This window comes from Eleginops maclovinus, chromosome 9, assembly GCF_036324505.1.
Source record: "Eleginops maclovinus isolate JMC-PN-2008 ecotype Puerto Natales chromosome 9, JC_Emac_rtc_rv5, whole genome shotgun sequence".
In the NCBI taxonomy this organism is placed as follows: Eukaryota; Metazoa; Chordata; class Actinopteri; order Perciformes; family Eleginopidae; genus Eleginops; species Eleginops maclovinus.
Genome location: NC_086357.1, coordinates 1,173,879 through 1,192,706, shown reverse-complemented (window position 1 = coordinate 1,192,706; position 18,828 = coordinate 1,173,879). Strand labels below are relative to the sequence as shown.

The 18,828-nt window shown below is 41.2% G+C and overlaps 2 protein-coding genes across 2 annotated transcripts in view; one reads left to right on the top strand and one right to left on the bottom strand.

The window, feature by feature from the left end:
- Window positions 1–12,331, top strand: part of apc2 (APC regulator of WNT signaling pathway 2) — a 39,363-nt gene extending 27,032 nt beyond the window's left edge. Inside the window, exons 10-14 of the mRNA XM_063891480.1 lie at window positions 1,168–1,266; window positions 1,347–1,486; window positions 2,426–2,620; window positions 3,008–3,222; window positions 3,777–12,331. Of these exons, the coding sequence (XP_063747550.1) occupies window positions 1,168–1,266; window positions 1,347–1,486; window positions 2,426–2,620; window positions 3,008–3,222; window positions 3,777–9,327 (6,200 nt within the window). The 3' untranslated portion in view covers window positions 9,328–12,331. The remainder of the gene's footprint in view (window positions 1–1,167; window positions 1,267–1,346; window positions 1,487–2,425; window positions 2,621–3,007; window positions 3,223–3,776) is intronic.
- A 993-nt stretch (window positions 12,332–13,324) lies between these two features.
- On the bottom strand, window positions 13,325–18,490 carry c9h19orf25 (chromosome 9 C19orf25 homolog). The gene is given in 4 exon segments (XM_063891479.1): window positions 13,325–14,661; window positions 14,663–14,790; window positions 17,305–17,471; window positions 18,274–18,490. Coding segments are annotated over 3 exon segments (321 nt in total). The 5' UTR covers window positions 17,447–17,471; window positions 18,274–18,490; the 3' UTR covers window positions 13,325–14,610.
- Between the last annotated feature and the right edge of the window lie 338 nt (window positions 18,491–18,828).

The following is an 18,828-nucleotide window of genomic DNA, read 5'->3' as shown; positions in this document are numbered from 1 at the left end:
ACCCTTTACCGGTGATAAAACTACAAGCCTGCAGGGGGGGGGGGGGGTCCCTCTAGAATGAACCATCTCACATTCACACATTACGTTTCCATGCTTCATAACAGCTTACATTTAAATATGTTATGGCCTACACATTCTTCTTATACATTCATGGCCTCATGAGGCAGATAAAAAAATGATATTCCATACACTAATGTTTCAACATACTTTAATACCAAATATTTTTGGACAAAGCCCTACAAATAACAACAATAAAGATAATATATATATATATAAATATATATATATATATATATATATATATTTATATATAACGCTGATTTCTCCTAGATGGGCGGACCCCTTGCCTGTTCCTAGTCCAAACTATTATTGGCGTATTTTTATTGTACTAGACTGTTAAAGTTTCAGTTCAATACAAAATATACAATCAGTTTATAAATTGTTGTATGATAAAAAAATACGTTGCATATATACAGCTCCGGAAAAAATTAAGAGACCACTCCAAATGTTTCTTAAATCTTTATTCTTACATGTATGGCAGCCATTCCGGTGTCTGTTGAATTACAACACAGAGAAATGTTGTAGGTAGTTTATAGAATACAATAAACAAAGAAGAAAATTCATTAAATTTAAGACATGTCTATAAGTAATAAAACCAGAGAAACTGATAATGCTGAGGTGGTCTCTTCATTTTGCTGTAGTAGTTAAAATAAGATCTTTCTTTACCAATTTCAAAATTAAAGTGATGAACACATTAAATGCATTGAAAAATTATATTAAAAAATTATGATATTTGTTATGCTGCCACTCTGTCAAATAAGCAGTAGTTTTGGCTCTTTAAGTATATTGTGTTTCTAAATATTTTGCGCTTGTAAAAGATTATTGTTATTATTATTATTTCCACACTATAGTATCCCTTCTATAACTAAAGTAAAAGATTTGAGGACTTCTTCCTCCACTCACAGTTTTCCTCTTTGCATTTAAAACCAATTATCTGTTCCTTCATTTGTGTGCCGATGAGCTAGGAGTTTTTGGGTACAGGATGTAAAAAAGGACAGTACATTGTTTGTGTTGTTCCAGTACAAACATGAATGAACATATTTCACGGATAAGTTTTCTCATTCAGTACATTTATTGTCAATAACGTTATTTTTTTCCTCTCTGCAGACATCCCTGAGCCTGTAGACCCTCAGATCTGTCAGGCCATGTGCGCCATCATGAAGCTTTCCTTTGAAGAGGAGTGCCGGCGTGCTATGAATGAATTAGGTTTGTGAAACCACTACCAGTCTTATTTTCACCAGACACTAGTGAACCTCGTGCTCAGAGTTGGTTGTGTTGTGTTCCAGGCGGTCTGCAAGTCGTGGCTGATTTGATCCACCTGGAGCAGGACATGTACGGCATGCAGAACGACCCCATCAACATGGCTCTGCGCCGCTACTCAGGGATGGCTGTGACTAACCTCACTTTCGGAGACGTCGTCAACAAGGTACGCTGGTGTTTCATGAGCCCTGCATGTTCAGTTGGCAGGGATGTTTGAAAAAGGTTTGTCATGGAAAGGTGTAAAATTGAGAAAAGTAACCTAAAGAAGGTTGCGGACAGTAACTATATACATTTATACATTACTTCTCATTTATATACCTGATTGCATTACACTAATACTCAAGTGACCTTTTAATGCAGGAATTGTAATAGAGTATTCTTAGTTTGATAATGCTAATGTTATTTAAGTACAAGATCTAAATATTTCTTCAACAACAGATTCCCTCCTTTTTGTTAGGCCTGTTACTAACACTGGTGTCTGAAGTTTTTTAGGATTGGAGTGTAGATTGTTGCAGTCACTTCTTTTTATTGCAATTATAATGACATACTATAGTATGAAGTTTTAATGGCATTTTTATAACATACTACAATATGATTTTTTATGACATACTATACTATGACTTTTAGGAAATACTACTCTATTACTTTATTCGGATTTTCATGAAATACCATACTGTTACTTTAATGACATTTTACAACATAGTTTGCTACAATCTTTTTTTCAATGTACCATACTATAACATTTTTCAACACATTATACAAGTAAAATTGTTCATAAAAGGTCAATCAAATCATGGTTAAAAAATATATATATTTTCAAAATATCCAGCATAGCATGTCATTTGATGCCAGTAATGTCCTGAAAAAGCCTGTATTTGAAAAAAACATAGTTTAGTGTGTCATTTAAATGCTATAAAATTCATAAAAATGAAGGCCAGAAAATATGCTCTATATGGTTTGAGCACTAAACAAAAAGTTCAGAGGTTGTCTTTGACACCAGCTCTCTCAGACCGGCCTTTGTGACTGACAGATTCATTGAAAACGTCTTTGATTGATATACCAAACTAACACAATTGGGTCTGCTCTCCAACTGTTCACATTTCAGGCCACTCTGTGCTCCAAAAAGAGCTGTCTACTAGCTCTGGTTGCCCAGTTGGCATCAGACAGTGAAGAGCTACATCAGGTGGTCTCCAGCATCCTGAGGAACCTATCCTGGAGGGCTGACATCAGCAGTAAGAAGATCCTCAGAGACATCGGCTGTGTGTCTGCCCTGATGACCTGTGCCCTTCAGGCCACCAAGGTAACTCAAAAATGTCCCACCCGCACAGAGAATATGTGAGGAAGATCTTAAAGACATCTCCTCATTTAGTCATTTTATATCTTGTGCAAGTTTACATCGCTTTTACGCTTACTTTTAGTACGAATTATACACATGATATACAGCATGTTAATAAGTGTAAATCTGTGCATATGTGTTTAAAATTTGACTAAACCTATCAAGTCAGTAACTTCTCAGTTCCAATACCAAGTCGCAGTGTGATTTCTAAAACGTACGCTCTGAGTAATTTAAAATGAAAACATAATACTGTGAAACAGCTCTGAAGACATTGTGTTCAATAAGTATATCACTTTCTGCGTTTGTTTACAAAGCCAACCAAACCATATTTGTTGTTTTGCTGATTTTCAGGAGTCGACCTTGAAGAGCCTCCTAAGCGCTCTATGGAATCTGTCAGCTCACAGCACTGACAACAAGGTGGCCATATGTTCAGTGGACGGCGCTCTGGGCTTCCTGGTCAGCACACTGACGTACCGATGTCAAACCAATTCACTGGCCATCATCGAGAGCGGAGGAGGCATTCTTCGAAACGTGTCAAGTCTGGTCGCTACAAGGGAAGACTACAGGTAGGTTTCTGCAACTCAAATAATGACGGATATTGCAGTAAAGAAATGATACTAACATTAGAGCGGACTAAAACAATCTGCTCAAGGAGTTTTTCTGGAGCCCCTAACAACAGTTAATGGTTATAGTCAGAGATGTCTCAGTCGGGAAGTGACCAATTGCCATCTGTTTATAAAACCTGAAGATGTATTGGAAAATTCCAAAAAGTTAAGTTAAGACTTATTTTTGTTTTGTGTCTTTGTTCTTACGTTTGATACAACTTTTAATTGGATTCTGCCACTCAAACATTGCTTTTTGAAACAGCTGTGCACTTTTGAATGTATGTAAATGTATCAGTTTCTAAACTGTCTGATGTGATTTTTGCCAGTTACATTATTGTGTGTTAAATGGAGAACAGAGTGTTCTAGTCAAGCTACTAATGCAACTGCATTAGTGCAATATAGTTCATTATGATTAAATGTAAAACAAAACTAGAATGGTTCTTTAGTGTATCAAGTAATTTCTTCAGCCGGTGATAAGAAATATATTAAAATGTATTTTGCTCTCTTACTTCTAGGCAAATCCTCAGGGACCACAACTGCCTCCAGACTCTGCTGCAGCACCTGCGCTCCCACAGCCTGACAATAGTGAGCAACGCCTGTGGGACTCTCTGGAACCTCTCTGCCCGTAGTCCAAAAGACCAGGAGCTGCTCTGGGATCTTGGTGCAGTGAGCATGCTTCGCAACCTTATCCACTCCAAGCACAAGATGATAGCCATGGGCAGCGCTGCAGCTTTAAGGAATCTCCTCACCAATCGACCCATAAAATATAAGGATGCTGCCGTTGTATCCCCTGGGTCCTGCATGCCCTCACTTTACATGAGGAAACAGAAGGCTCTCGAGGCAGAGCTGGATGCCAAACACCTTGCAGAGACTTTTGACACCCTGGAGAAACAAAGCCCCAAGATTCTGACACTTAACAAGCCACTACGGCACATTGAGAGTCTGGCAAAGGATTATGCATCTGATTCTGGTTGTTTTGATGATGACGAGGCACCCAACGTCTCCAGTAGCCTGGACACTGGGAGTTTCTCAATGCTCTCTATGTTCCTTACAAACTCTAACTTCCTGCAAAACCAACCACGCAAGAGGGACAGTGAACCTGAGAGAGATGTAGACATGCCTCAGATGGTCGAGAAGAGACAAGCTCCTCCTGACGATGTGGTATCTGCTGCTGCGGAAAAGCTGGCAAAAAAGATCACCAACACGGTTGCCAAGATAGACAGGTTAGTGGAGGACATCACCATGCAAACATCATCAGAGGACAGTTTTAGCCTAAGCTCTGAAGACCATTTGGCAGACTGGCCTTACGGGCTGGATGAACTCAATGAAGCCCGGGCAAAATCATGCTCCCCCTGCCGTGTCTCCGATACAAGCAGCTTGAACCACAGGGAACGGCTCAGTAGAGCCCATGCCCTGTTGCGCCTCAAAACGGCCCATACAAGTGTATCAACAGACAGCCTCAACAGTGGAAGCACCAGTGATGGCTACTGTGGAAGCAAAGACCAGATGCGACCTGCTCCAAAACCTCTTACGATGCAACAGCGTCCCAACCAGCTTGATCTCAAGGTGGCCCATCAAGATTACTTCAATGTTGGACTGTCTGCACTGAATGAGACTAACCATCAATATATTCCGGAGAGAGATTCTGTGGACAACAAAGATGCTAGAGGTGAAGAGCTCAGCAGCACAGATGCAGAAAAATATCAGGATCAACCTATTCAAACGCCTGTCAGTGCATCTACTAAACTCTCCTCTGATGTCAGCATGACTTCAATTAAATTGTCTCCTTCTTATCAACCGGTTCCACTGATTCAGAGTGTGGCTAAATTTGGTGTAGCAAAGACAGCAATCAATGTTCAAGCTGCCCAAGCAATGAGGAGGCAAGCATGGATACCTACTGTAATGACTGGGGGTAGTATTACAAAATTTTCTCCAATGTCTTCCACCAGAAACCCAACTATTGGGGCGATGGAGACGGTCCAGAAATACTCGGTGGAGAACACCCCAATTTGCTTCTCCCGCTGCAGTTCACTTTCCTCCCTCTCTTCTGGCGACGGAGCATTGGATGGACAAAGTGAAAATGAGCTAGAGAGTGACTCATCATTAGAAATAATTGAAGTAGAAGATGGGGAAGTGGTGATAAGAGCTGAGGAGGATGAAACCTTGGAAGATCTGAGTGACAGTCAGTTGCTGATGACTGACTCAAAAACATTCCCCAGCAAAGAGACAGATCCCATTGAGATTCCCTGTCAGGCCAAAAGGGAAAAGGTTTTCCTTAGAGGAGCTTCACCAGCCATACTGGAAGACAGATCTCCATCCAGTTCATCTGAAAACTACATCCACGAGACCCCCCTGATAATGAGTCGCTGTAGCTCAGTCAGTTCCCTGGGTAGCTTTGAGTCTCCTTCTTTTGCCAGCTCAATCCAAAGTGATCCATGTAGTGAGATGATTGATGGAACAATAAGCCCTAGTGATCTTCCAGACAGTCCAGGTCAAACCATGCCTCCTAGTCGAAGTAAAACTCCATGTTGCATTGAGTCAAATGGACCAGAAACACAGGCCACAGGAATTGCAGGCCAATGGGAAAGCAGCCTGCGAAAGTTCATGGAGATTGCAGACTCTAAGGAGAGGTTTAACCTTCCTCCTGACTTGGACACCATGATCTACTTTACAGTGGAAAAGCCAACTGAAAACTTCTCTTGCGCTTCGAGTTTGAGTGCCCTGCCTCTTCACGAACACTACATACAAAAAGATGTTGAGCTGAAATTGACCCCCCTACTCCAGCAAAATGACAAACATCTTCCTTTCCCTGATGAGCATGAGCAAGGATTTGACCATGGTGAGAGATATAGTGAAGGCAACTCAGATGATGACATAGAAATCTTAAAGGAATGCATAAACTCAGCAATGCCCTCCAAATTCAGAAAAGTAAGACCTTCCCTGATGACCACCATCCCTCCTCACATTCTCAATTCTCAGATCCAAAAACAGATTCATGTTCCAGTGTACATGATGCTTCCAAATGGAAAAACCCAAATGTGTCCTGGAAGGAGATTTGTCATCCCCCAAAAGGACTTCATATTTGACGATTCATCCTTCACTGATTCTGCAGAAGGTACCCCAGTCAACTTCTCCAGCACAACATCCCTTAGTGATGAAACACTTCAGTATTCAGTAAAGGAGAGGGGGGCTAACGACTGCACAGCCAAAGGTATAAACAAACAGGAATTGCTTGACGATGAGGCAAAGAGGATAGAAGACTTGAGGATATTCTCACACTTCCATAAACCCAACAAGATGAATTACCCACCTGAGATACAAATGAACCGAACAACCAAACATATCATTCCCACGCAGAGGGTGCTGTTGCAGAGCAAAGAGGTAGCAGATAGGGTGGCAAACCAACGAAACCGTGATAAGTCACCAAACCAGCAAAATAAGAGGCAAAGTCAAGGTACGGTCAGGAAACTGGAATTGCCCGTCATTAAGCAAAACAAAGAAGGTAACCTAAATGTTCGATCAAAAAAAGGGAAAACAGTCGTTCGGCAAATGACACAATCTTCAGAGGACAGTAACAGCTTCTATGAGGATAAAAATGAAGCAATAAAACGAACAAGTAGAAAACAGATCAGGGAAGAAAGTACAAACACTCTCTCCCGAAGCATGACAAATATTGGCAGGGTTGATAATTGCCAAGCAATGCCAAGAGGATTTCAAAGGATTAAACAAAATCTGATTAAGGATGAATCACTGGCATGTTACTCACTCAGCTCCTCACTTAGTTCACTGAGTGATGCCGAGTTTGAGGCTCATAGATCAAAAGCCCATCAAATATGGTACAAAAACAGACATAACAAAACACTCAATATGATGAAACAAACAAAGCCTATAAACATTCACAGCCAATATGAAGAGCCGAGCTCGCCAAGTTCTGTCAGCATGGATTCAGAGGATGACCTTCTTCAGAAATGCATAACATCTGCCATGCCCAGGCAGAGAAGAAGGCTTGCTGCCAGAAAGAAAAAAGCAGAAAATAGTCAAAAACAAAACACATATGATGGGTGGAACATGAATGAGGAAATGGATATGGATGAGGAAATGGATAGTGATGACACAGCATGGGATAAAGATTCAGACCTCAATAGTGTTGAATGGAGAGCCATACAAGAAGGTGCTAATTGTGTTGTCACTGGGTTGCAGGCATCAAAGTCTCAGGACCCATCCTCTGAAGAGACTGAATCAGTCCTGTCATTTATGTCCACATCCAGCTTCACACCCAAAGAAAGGAAGTTTGCTAAAGATAAAAAGGCAAATAAACCTCTTGACTTTGCGCAGCGCAAGCCAGTTCCAAACTTACCAATGGTTTTCAGAGGCCGGACAGTGATCTATACACCGAAAAAGGAGACGGCTCCATCACAAAGACCTCCTCCTAGAAAAGTAACAACCAATACAGATGCTCCAAAGAACCCAAACCTTGCTCAGCACAGATCAAAGAGCCTTCACAGATTAGGTTGGCCCCAGGATATTGAACTGTCTTTGCCAAAGAGAAGCTCTACTCCACCTCCAAGGATACCAAAAAGTTCATCCTCTGGATCGTCACAAAGTTCTACACCATCTAAACAGTCACAGAAGAAGATAATATCCCCGACTCAGATAAATAAAACCAACCAGAAAAAGATTGCCTCGCTACCTAGTAGCCCGCCAGCTACAAGCCCCCCTGAAAGAAAGGGACGCTCTCCTGTTCTGAAACAAAATGAAAAGTCCCCACCACCTAAAACTCAAAAGTCACCTGTCCGAATTCCATTTATGCAAAGTTCAGCCAGGCCAAGACCTCTGTCACCTCTAGTAACTAACAAGATAACCACCACACAAACCAATAAGGTCAATGGCAAACGTTTGCCCCCCACCGATCGTTTTGGACTTGTCAGGATGACTTCTGTCCATTCAAGTGGTGGTGAGTCTGAGCGCAATGGATTCTTGAGACAGCTGACTTTCATTAAGGAATCACAGAATGCGCTTAGACGTGATGGTTCCGCACACAACATGTCAGGATCTCAGAATGGATCCCCGCGCAGAGCAATTCCTGGAGCTTCAGCTGTCTTTCTTTGCTCATCACGCTGTCAGGAACTAAAGGTATCTGTGCAAACTCCCAGACGGGTGCGAGTAAAAGATCTAAGACAAACAGAGCAGAGGTCAGACCGCTGCCTACAGAAGCAGAGTGCAACCCTCTCGAGAGCAACCTCCTGTGAAAGAGATCTATCTGCAAGACGCCCATCGAGAAGAACCAGCTCTGAAAGCCCTTGTAGGTTGGCTCAGCGAAACGGGCCTGGCAGAGTGTCTGGACCCAAACAGCAACAAGACAAGGATACCTTTAAACGTCATGCTTCATCGCCAAGCCTAAACATACTGAGTAGGGTGACCAGCCGTTCCTCCCTCCGTTCCTCCTCATCTGATTCAAGTGGAAGAGCAAAGAGCGAGGATGATACAAAGAAAAAAGTGCAGAGATCTGCATCAAAGCTGAATGAAAGAGTCACCTGGAGGAGGATCAGGGATGAAGATGTACCTCAGATCTTGAAAAGCACTCTGCCAGCAAATGCATTACCTTTGGTAACTTCTCCTGACGGGGAACAGCCAAAACCACTGGCACTACCAGGAAAGCTGCCAACAATTTTACTTGTGTCTCGCAAGACAAGCGATGCGACAGTCCAGACAGAAGATTTTACAAACAACAAAACCAACTCAAGCCCCTCTCCAACAGTTGAAACAGCTCGGATGATTTCAGAGGAAGTGGCACGCTTTGCGCTACTTAAGAAGATTAGTTCAACCTCTGGGAGTAACCTGCAGGATGGAGATTCTGAAGTCTCCCTGAGCCACAGCACTGTCTCCACAGGAACGTCTGATTCCCATGTCGGTGGAGTTGTCCATTTCCGCCAAGGATCCCCCAGCAAGGCTGCCCGTATCACTCCATTTAATTATACTCCAAGCCCCATTTCCTGCAACCTACAAAACATGCATAGCAAGATAGCCTCAATCAAGGAAAAGTCAGGGGAAAAAAGTGAGTCGTAAGACATTTAGTGGATTACTGGACAACATGGATTACTCTACTGTGATCCTGGATGAAACTCAGGTGGACAGCCTAGGAGTGTGCTGGCCCATATACCTCGGGTATTTACCCTTTACTTTCCCCATTCACTGCAAGTCTTTCTCTCTGAACAATTGATCAAAGCTTCCATCTACCATTCATAAAAGGTTGGATGTATGCATTAAGAGGTCTAACAAGACTCTCAATAACAATGCACTTCAGAGAAAAATCACACATGAAAAGGAAGTGCATCTTTTTGTACTTTTTTTGTATTTGTAGAATAATCATTGCCTATTAGAAAAGTAGTGGAAATATGAAGCAAAAGACAATTAACTTGATTTCAGCACATCGGTTTTCTGGATGGAATCGATAAAAGAACAATATTATGCAAATCTTTGAAAGATTACTCAGCTGGACTTTTACCTGAAATGTACAAACTGTGGCTGACTGTTGATAGACTCTCACAAATGATGCCAATACACTGAAATGTTAAGCATTTTTTACATACAGTGAATCAATGCTTTGGGCCTCTTAATCACAAATCAACGGAATTATAATAAACTGCTAGTCTTCTTTTTCATAGAGCTCAGTAGGTCTGGGGCTACATTTTAGAAAAGAACTTCAAATGAACAGTCCAATTATCTTATTTAGTGATTTCAGAATGTATTACAGGTCAGCGGTGTGCAAAATTCTAAATTCAAAAGCTAAACATTGTGCAGTTTGTACTTATTTAAGTATTTTGAACGCGCAGATAACAATTTTGAGGCAACTGTTAACTATAGTTTTACTAGTGTACATCTATATATATGATATATGATAACTACATATGTACGTAGTCATCATATCTCCCCAGCTCAACTTTGCTTAAAAAGTATTATTAATAAAGTCTACTGAGCAGTAATTTGAGGAGGAATATGATTATCCCTGACACCTACTCTACTCTAGATAAATCCCTGCTGCAGAACAAATTATAGCATCCTGTGGTTTTCTAAACTATAAGCAGATTCTGGTTATTTACACTCTCCTGTGCTGTTTGTCTTGATCAGTTTTGTAAATAACATGCAGATATACAAAATCTCCAAAGCTTCCTTGTGGGCAAAAAAATCTGTGTTGCTCGATGACAGCATGCATATACTGTATATATCATTGACTGTATACACACACCTGTTGTGGAGGGACGATGATGTTGTTATTCAGAGGTAAACTAGCATTACTCGCCATCTGTAATTAGGAGCTGAAAAGACATATAATGGTATTAACTGTCAGCGTAGCTGAACAGAGCGACTACATGCCTATTCTCATCTATTTACATGACATATTTGTTATGTTTGCTTCTAGATTCAGGCCTTATTGCTGTGGAGTATTCCTTGTCCAGAAACAAAATTATTTGATCCAGTGATGGTGCGGCTTTGAGTCAATGGACGTGTGTCCTTACTAAACTCTTTATAACTTGTTAATAATTAATAATAATAATTAACTGTGTTGCTGTAAAGTAGTGATAGGTTGAGAAGAAGTTGAATATTAAGACAATGAATATTCTCTGTAGTTGTAACATCACTCCTCTGTGTGTGCTGCTGGAAGATCAAAGACAGAACTAACATTCATCATTCATCTACATAAAGGCGCTCAATATTCATAAAACAAGCTTTTGTATTTACCACACTGACCCTACTGTATTTCCAAAGCATGTTTCGATTATCCATAAAGAACAAGTAGCATTTCAATGCAATACTTCAGGTCCCCCTGGCCATTTGAAGATATATAGGTAATACAACCCTAACATCTGCAATCACCTGGTTGGTTTGAATAAAGTTGGCTTGGGAAATTATATTTAGAAATGATGTCACTGTGCATAAACTTTTATAAAAACTCTGCATGAGTAGTCAGAGTTTTTGAAAGTGCAGATGTAGAATAATATTAACAAGAATGTGAAAACACATTATTCAAACAGAGAAAAAAGTGGATTGATCCAAGCACAGATTTAAAGCTGACTTGAGAACAAACATTTAGGCCAAGAGTAGAATGATTTGGCCTAAGTACCTTAGCCTTAATTTATGTACATATGGTGTGCTATTATGTTAAAGCTATGGTACTTGGGCCAAGTTTGAGTGTTCAACTTAAGCTGAGTAATCTATCAATTATTCAAAATGTTGAAATCAATGTGCATGTGGACAGATTGTTATCACAGCACGCACAAAAAGGTTTCTTTCAGTCAAAACGTCAGGTAGATACAACACTAGCTGTCCCGTGAGTACGCGTGAATACACCTGCAGGGGATTACAGCGCTATGTTCAGACTGTAAGAAAGGTTGTTTCATCTGTAACCAGATAAAAGTAAAGCCCCAGGAGGTTCAGCATTTTCTTAAGCACATATTTCACACATTTTAAATATGTGTGTCCCTTATTTGAACCCATAATTAAAGGCTTGAAATTAGTATTTCTAAACCGTGTTTGATACTTATCAAGACAGATCTTGGGTTTGAGAATCACTTTAACAGAAAGTAAAAATACATATTAGGAGGTAGAGTGAAAACTGTGTGAACAAGACGGACAAGGAGTTAGTCTTAAGTGTTAATATGTGGTCAGGAGTGTCCTGGAAGTTAGTCCACCCTCACCGTCAGCAACTTTGAACACGCCTGGCTGTAGACAATTGTTCCAAAATCATGCTGATGGGTTTTAAATAAAATGCCTTCTGTGCGTTCAGCATTTTCCAATTCACAAAACATGGATGGTTAAACGTATTTCAGCACAAATGACTAAATCTGTTATGAAACTAAATATTAGATACATTATAAGGACTCTTGAAACTTTAATTTTGTGGACAGTTATTGAGTTAATGTCTAGCGTCACTCATAATACTGGCGGCCCCAGCCTGTCGAGCGTGAACAAGGCACCGAGGAGTTATGGTGCCATGTGAAATAGGCAAAGCAGCAGAACTGTGTCATAATAAATGTTTTCATCCAATAAAAAGTGACGTGTTTCATTAAAACTCTGGGTCCACTTTTTTCAAACAGCTGGAGTTGTGAAATTGTTAAATGCTAAAGAGAAGACTACAAATGTGTCTTAAAGAGGTTCAGACTTGAGGCCAGTTTTAGGAGGTGAAATGTACAAGAAACCTCAACACAATAATGTAAAGAAGGGATAGATACATAGAATCGGAGGATGAAACCCTCTTTATTGTCACATACATGCACACAGCAGAGCACACACAGTGAAATTGGTCCTCTGCATTTAACCCATCCTAGTACTAGGAGCAGTGGGCAGCTATCGTGCAGCGCCCGGGGAGCAATGGGGAGGGGGGGATTGGAGGTGTCCGGTGCCTTGCTCAAGGGCTCCACAGCAGGGCCTAGGAGGTGAACTGGGACCTCTCCAAGTAGCAGTCCACTTTCTATATTTCAAGTCTGTTCGGGGACTTGAACCGGCGACCCTACAATTCCCAGTCCAAGCCCCTACTGACTGAGCCACTGCTGGACAGTGGAAGTTGACGGTTAGCGTCATCAGCACACACTATTAGTGAGCAGTGTTGAATTGGTCCGCTGGTTTTAAATACTGCTTGTTGTTTTCCTTGTAAACCTAAGCTTTATACTTTGTTTGTTATGAGGTCTTACAGTTAAGGAAAAGGTAAGGATTTAGGTTCAAATTGTTTTAAGTCAGTTAAAACCAAAGTAAGGCGTCGATCCAAACACTAAAATCATGTTTTGGTCACGATAATGTTCAATGTGGCCTTCAGCTCATACAGGCCCTGGGAGATCCAGTACTCACATAAGAAAGCAATACTTATTGAAAGGATTGTTCAGTTTCTTACACACATAAAATATTTCTGTTAGTGATTGTTGAATTTTGTCATACACTGGGAGGATCTGAAGATTGGGCTTTGAGTGTGGTTGTATTCATCTTTGCAGGATGGAGATTTGTATCTATTTTTGGACTCTGCCTAACATGCTTTTAATGTAAGTGATGGAGGACAAAATGCTCAGCCCTCTTTAATGAAAAAATACAAGTTTATTTATTGAAAAGGGCTTCAGCAGTATAGACGAGGCAGACCATGAGAGATGCATGCACTAAAAGCACTGTAAGCTTGAATGATAAATACATATATTATATACTTGATTATATTTGGTAACCTTAGGCTGCTGAAGCCTCATGATAGCTTCAAATAGCTGCAGGTTTAGTCATTCATCACTTACAGGAAGGAGATGGTGAAGATCTGATTTGCAAATAAATCACTGCAAGAAAAACCTGGTTAAAACTTTATATGGACCTGAGAAAAAAAATGTTAATATGCAATAACACGTGTCGCCCTCTTAACTGCACCAGACAATTCAAAACAATGGAGGCTCCTCAGCACCAGAGAGGTTTGATGCTGCAAAAACCTTCATCCGGTCTGTACACCTCAGAGCTCAGGATGAGAATGTTTAACATTTGCACTTTGTGGAAAATTTAGAAACTTCACTTCTTGTACAGAATAATTTAGGAAAACAATGAGATATGGGAATTTACACGACTGAACCTGGTGAAGAAAACAAGGCAAATATTGACCCTACACTCAGTCGAAACACATTGCAAAACTGTACATAGATCTGATTAACAACAAATGCTAAAATTGCTACATTTATTTTTGATTGAGTATAATCACACCCTATGTCAACTATTAAAGACTCTGTATGAGAATGTGTTAGCTGTCCGTCATAGCATGACAAATGCCAGAACCAGTTTGATATTTACTAAAGCAGCAAACTGATATACCAAACTTTATGACTGCTGCTTTAATGTCGCTCGCCTTTTTTGATGTTATGATCCAAGATGACGGTGAGCAGAGACTCAGCAGTGGTGTGGTGTGACATTGCCATGTCCTGTCCCTCCTAAAAACACAACGACTTCCCAGAAAAAAAATTAAGTAATCATCATAATCATACGATTTTAAGCTCGTACACCGGAAAAGCAAAAGTAGAAATCAACCCAATTTATTTAGTAATTGTTTGTGATTTATGTCAGTATTTCTAGTATTGATAGAAGGAGTTAACTGCAACTTCAATTGATAATGGCTGTGACTATTGTATCAGTCAAGATCTCAGCCTGATTACCTTCATTCTATTCACTCTTACCATCAGCAACAACCCTCACATGCATCCAGAGGTCAGGAGCTCCTACACTGGGCTGTTTGGCTAAAGGGCACTTAGATAGGTCTGACTGATCTAGCTGAACCAGCATCCCTCTGAACTGAAAGTCCAAGCAGAGAAGCAGAGGAGAGTCTCTGACAGAGACGGGTCAGAGAGTTTGACCTCTGACCTCTGCCACATCGCTCTGCAGCCGCTCCCCCCGCCGCTCGCAGCTCCTCCCTCTGCTGCTGCAGCCTGCCCCGAGCCTCCTGCAGTCGCTCAGTCAGGTCCAGATACTGAGCACACTGCCGGAACCTCTGGTCCACATCACCGTCTGCCCGGGACCAGTCTGAGGAGGAGCACAATCCGGCAGTAAGCTACAGGAGAACAGTCAGTAAACTACAGTAGAACAGGAGAACAGCCAGTAAGCTACAGGAGAACAGCCAGTAAGCTACAGGAGAACAGTCAGTAAGCTACAGGAGAACAGTCAGTAAACTACAAGTGAACAGACAGTAAGCTATAGGAGAACAGACAGTAAGCTATAGCAGAACAGACAGTAAGCTACAGGTGAAAACTCAGTTAGCTACAGGAAAACAGACAGTAAACTACAGGTGAGCAGTCAGTAAGCTACAGGAGAACAGTCAGTAAACTACAGTAGAACAGTCAGTAAGCTACAGGAGAACAGTCAGTAAGGTACAGGAGAACAGTCAGTAAGCTACAGTAGAACAGTAGAACAGTCAGTAAGCTACAGGAGAACAGTCAGTAAGCTACAGTAGAACAGTCAGTAAGGTACAGGAGAACAGTCAGTAAGCTACAGGAGAACAGTCAGTAAACTACAGTAGAACAGTCAGTAAGCTACAGGAGAACAGTCAGTAAACTACAGTAGAACAGTAGAACAGTCAGTAAGCTACAGTAGAACAGTCAGTAAGCTACAGGAGAACAGTCAGTAAGGTACAGGAGAACAGTCAGTAAACTACAGGTGAACAGACAGTAAGCTATAGGACATACGTGGCAAACTGAAGGCCCGCGGGCCAAATCCGGCCCGCAAACTCATTTTATGTGGCCCGGGAGAGTTTTCAAAGAACATAATGTTTATTATACGGCTACACACCGCTTTACAGAATGTCGTTCCCATAAACTACATGTCCGACAATTCATCTCGTTTTGTGACATGCACACTGAAGCGACTTCTGTCAGTGTCGAGTGAGGCAGTGAGTGACAGAGTTACAGTGGCACAGCGACAACAAACACGAAGCAAAGTCTGCTTCAGCAACCCAGACAAGAAACACCGGAACCAGAACCAACAGACGGCTGATCCTCACAGAATCACCCGCTCTGTTAGAGTCAGTCCGATGTCGCTACGGCTCATTCAGAGACACACATGGATTTATCTTTTTTTTTTAAACGTGCATTACGGTTATTTCCACTTTTGTGATATGAGAAAGATATGAGGTCTTGAGTTGCAGCTTATGAATTTGTTTTCTATATATTCAGACGATAAATACTTGTAAATACGTGTGTAAAGTTTGTGAAGGCAGGAGGAAAACTTCCGCGATCACCGTCTCCTCTCTGTTCCTCCTCACCGCCTCCTCATCCCTGACAACAATGAGTGACAGGTGATACACACCAGGGTCTGGAACATGGTTTCAAAGTCTTGGCTTTCAGACTATTCAAATATTGCAAAATTCTAATTATAAATACTTAAATACTCGTGCACCATATGTCAGTGCACAACTATGTGTTAATGCTACCAAACTCATTTTTTAAATAAATTGTACAAGTGTTGTAAGCGTTACATATTTTCCCTTGCAATTATTTTCCCTAGACTTCTGCTTTCAGATGTAGTTTTTACCAAAACCAATAATTATCCAATGCAGAGGTAATAATGCAATATAATACATTATTTTATACATATTATATATTTATATTTATATTGCCTTAAAGTGAAAACCGGCCCTTTGAGTGCAACCATAGTGCTAAGGTGGCCCTCGATGAAATTGAGTTTGACACCCCTGCTATAGGAGAATAGACAGTGAGCTATAGGAGAACAGTCAGTAAGCTATAGGAGAACAGACAGTAAGCTATAGGACAACAGACAGTAAACTACAGGAGAACAGACAGTAAGCTATTGGAGAACAGTCAGTAAACTACAGAAGAACAGTCAGTAAACTACAGGAGAACAGTCAGTAAACTACAGGAGAACAGTCAGTAAGCTACAGGAGAACAGTCAGTAAACTACAGGAGAAGTCAGTAAGCTACAGGAGAACAGTCAGTAAACTACAGGAGAACAGTCAGTAAACTACAGGAGAACAGTCAGTAAGCTACAGGAGAACAGTCAGTAAACTACAGGAGAACAGTCAGTAAACTACAGGAGAACAGTCAGTAAGCTACAGGAGAACAGTCAGTAAGCTACAGGAGAACAGTCAGTAAACTACAGGAGAACAGTCAGTAAACTACAGGAGAACAGTCAGTAAACTACAGGAGAACAGTCAGTAAGCTACAGGAGAACAGTCAGTAAGCTATAGGAGAACAGTCAGTAAGCTACAGGAGAACAGTCAGTAAACTACAGGAGAACAGTCAGTAAACTACAGGAGAACAGTCAGTAAGCTACAGGAGAACAGTCAGTAAGCTACAGGAGAACAGTCAGTAAGCTACAGGAGAACAGTCAGTAAACTACAGGAGAACAGTCAGTAAGCTACAGGAGAACAGTCAGTAAACTACAGGAGAACCGTCATTAAACTACAAATAAAAAGTAAGTTAAGTATATGGGAGAACCAGCTGGTAAGCTACAGACAAAGACAGTCAGCAAACCACAAAAGAGCCAGTCATTAACCACAGGAGAAGCTGTGGAGTGTGGACTCACTTTGTCCAGTCTTCTCCAGGATGCTAAAGACCGGGTCACTGGGGGCGGCTCTGATGATGTCCTCCAGGATCTGGTCCACAGTGGGGGGCTCGGGACGGCTGGGCAGAACCACCCGCTTTTTGTTTTTAGAACCAAGATTCATCGTGCTGCAGACCAGACTACACCTTCTGCACGTGCACACAAACATCATACATTGAGAGTTCAGCAGTGATCATAAGGGGGAAACTGACGGTTGTGCATCACTGATACCCTACACGTGACACCTTCATCTGATCTGTTTATCAGATGAAGGTGGTGGCGAAGTCCATAGGGGCTTGGCCTGGGAACTGGAAGGTCACCAGTTCAAGCCCCCGAAAGACCAAGTGCCACCGTGGTGTCCCTGAGCAAGACACTGGTTACCTACACTGCTCCCCGGGCGCCCTACCTAATGGCAGCCCACTGCTCCTAACACTAGGATGGGTCAAATGCAGAGACCACATTTCGTTGTCCTAGTACTTGTACTCTGTGCAATGACAATAAAGTTGAATCTTTTTTTTTTTTTATCCGATAAATTGAGAAACAATAATGTGATGGATTTTGAAATTAACTAAGCAATTGACTCAAATACGTAAGTAATACTCGTTAGACTTAAACTCGGCTTGAACAAATATTACCGTTACGTGATCGTCGTCTTACTTTTTTATTTTGTTTGACATTAATAATCTATAGGCTAACCCAGCGTCACAGACCGACGACATATGCTAATTGGCTAGCAAATTTGGTATGGGTATCACAATTGGTGAAACACAGTGAAATATGACAAAGCCGAATTCAACACAAAGTCCTTCAGATTCATGAGACATCTTCGGTAAAAAAACACTATTATGTAATGTTCCACTATAAACCTGTTGTTGTCTAATGTGTATAACTGTCAGACGGAGTTCCGCAGGCTGCTGAGTCAGCCGGAGGGATTAGTTAGTCGGTGCTTACTGCTAGTGTTTAGTCGTCTTTCTAAAACAAAGCGGCGGGCGTCAGGAATGATCCGGAATGTCTTCTGCAATTTAAACCGCACCGTAGGGAGAGAAATTACGAAAATACTCCTGAAAATTCAAAAATGTTCGGTATACACGACCTAGGTTAGGAGAGATGAATGGACGTACCACACCGCACGTCAACGTGACGTGTCCCTGCCACGTCAGTACGTCTGCAGTAGACGCACCCAGGCAACGCCCCCATTACACGTCATACACTAGTCTAACTCGATTCTGATTGGACATTTTTATAATCATATAGCACATTAGGTGTTCGTGTTTCACTTATAAGCAAATGCTCTCTTAATGGTTTGATTGTCTTCAGATTGAATTTATGTTACAAGGAAAAAAACATGAATTGACTTTCATCAGTCTTTGCTGTTCTGTGGTGTGTTCCATTGCAACAAGAAAGATGCTTGCTCTCGGTTTTTCTTTCTATACCTATCTTTCCCTCTTCTCGTTCTGTTTTCTGTGCCATTTTCTCAGTTTTTACTTGGTATGTGAAAGTCATTTT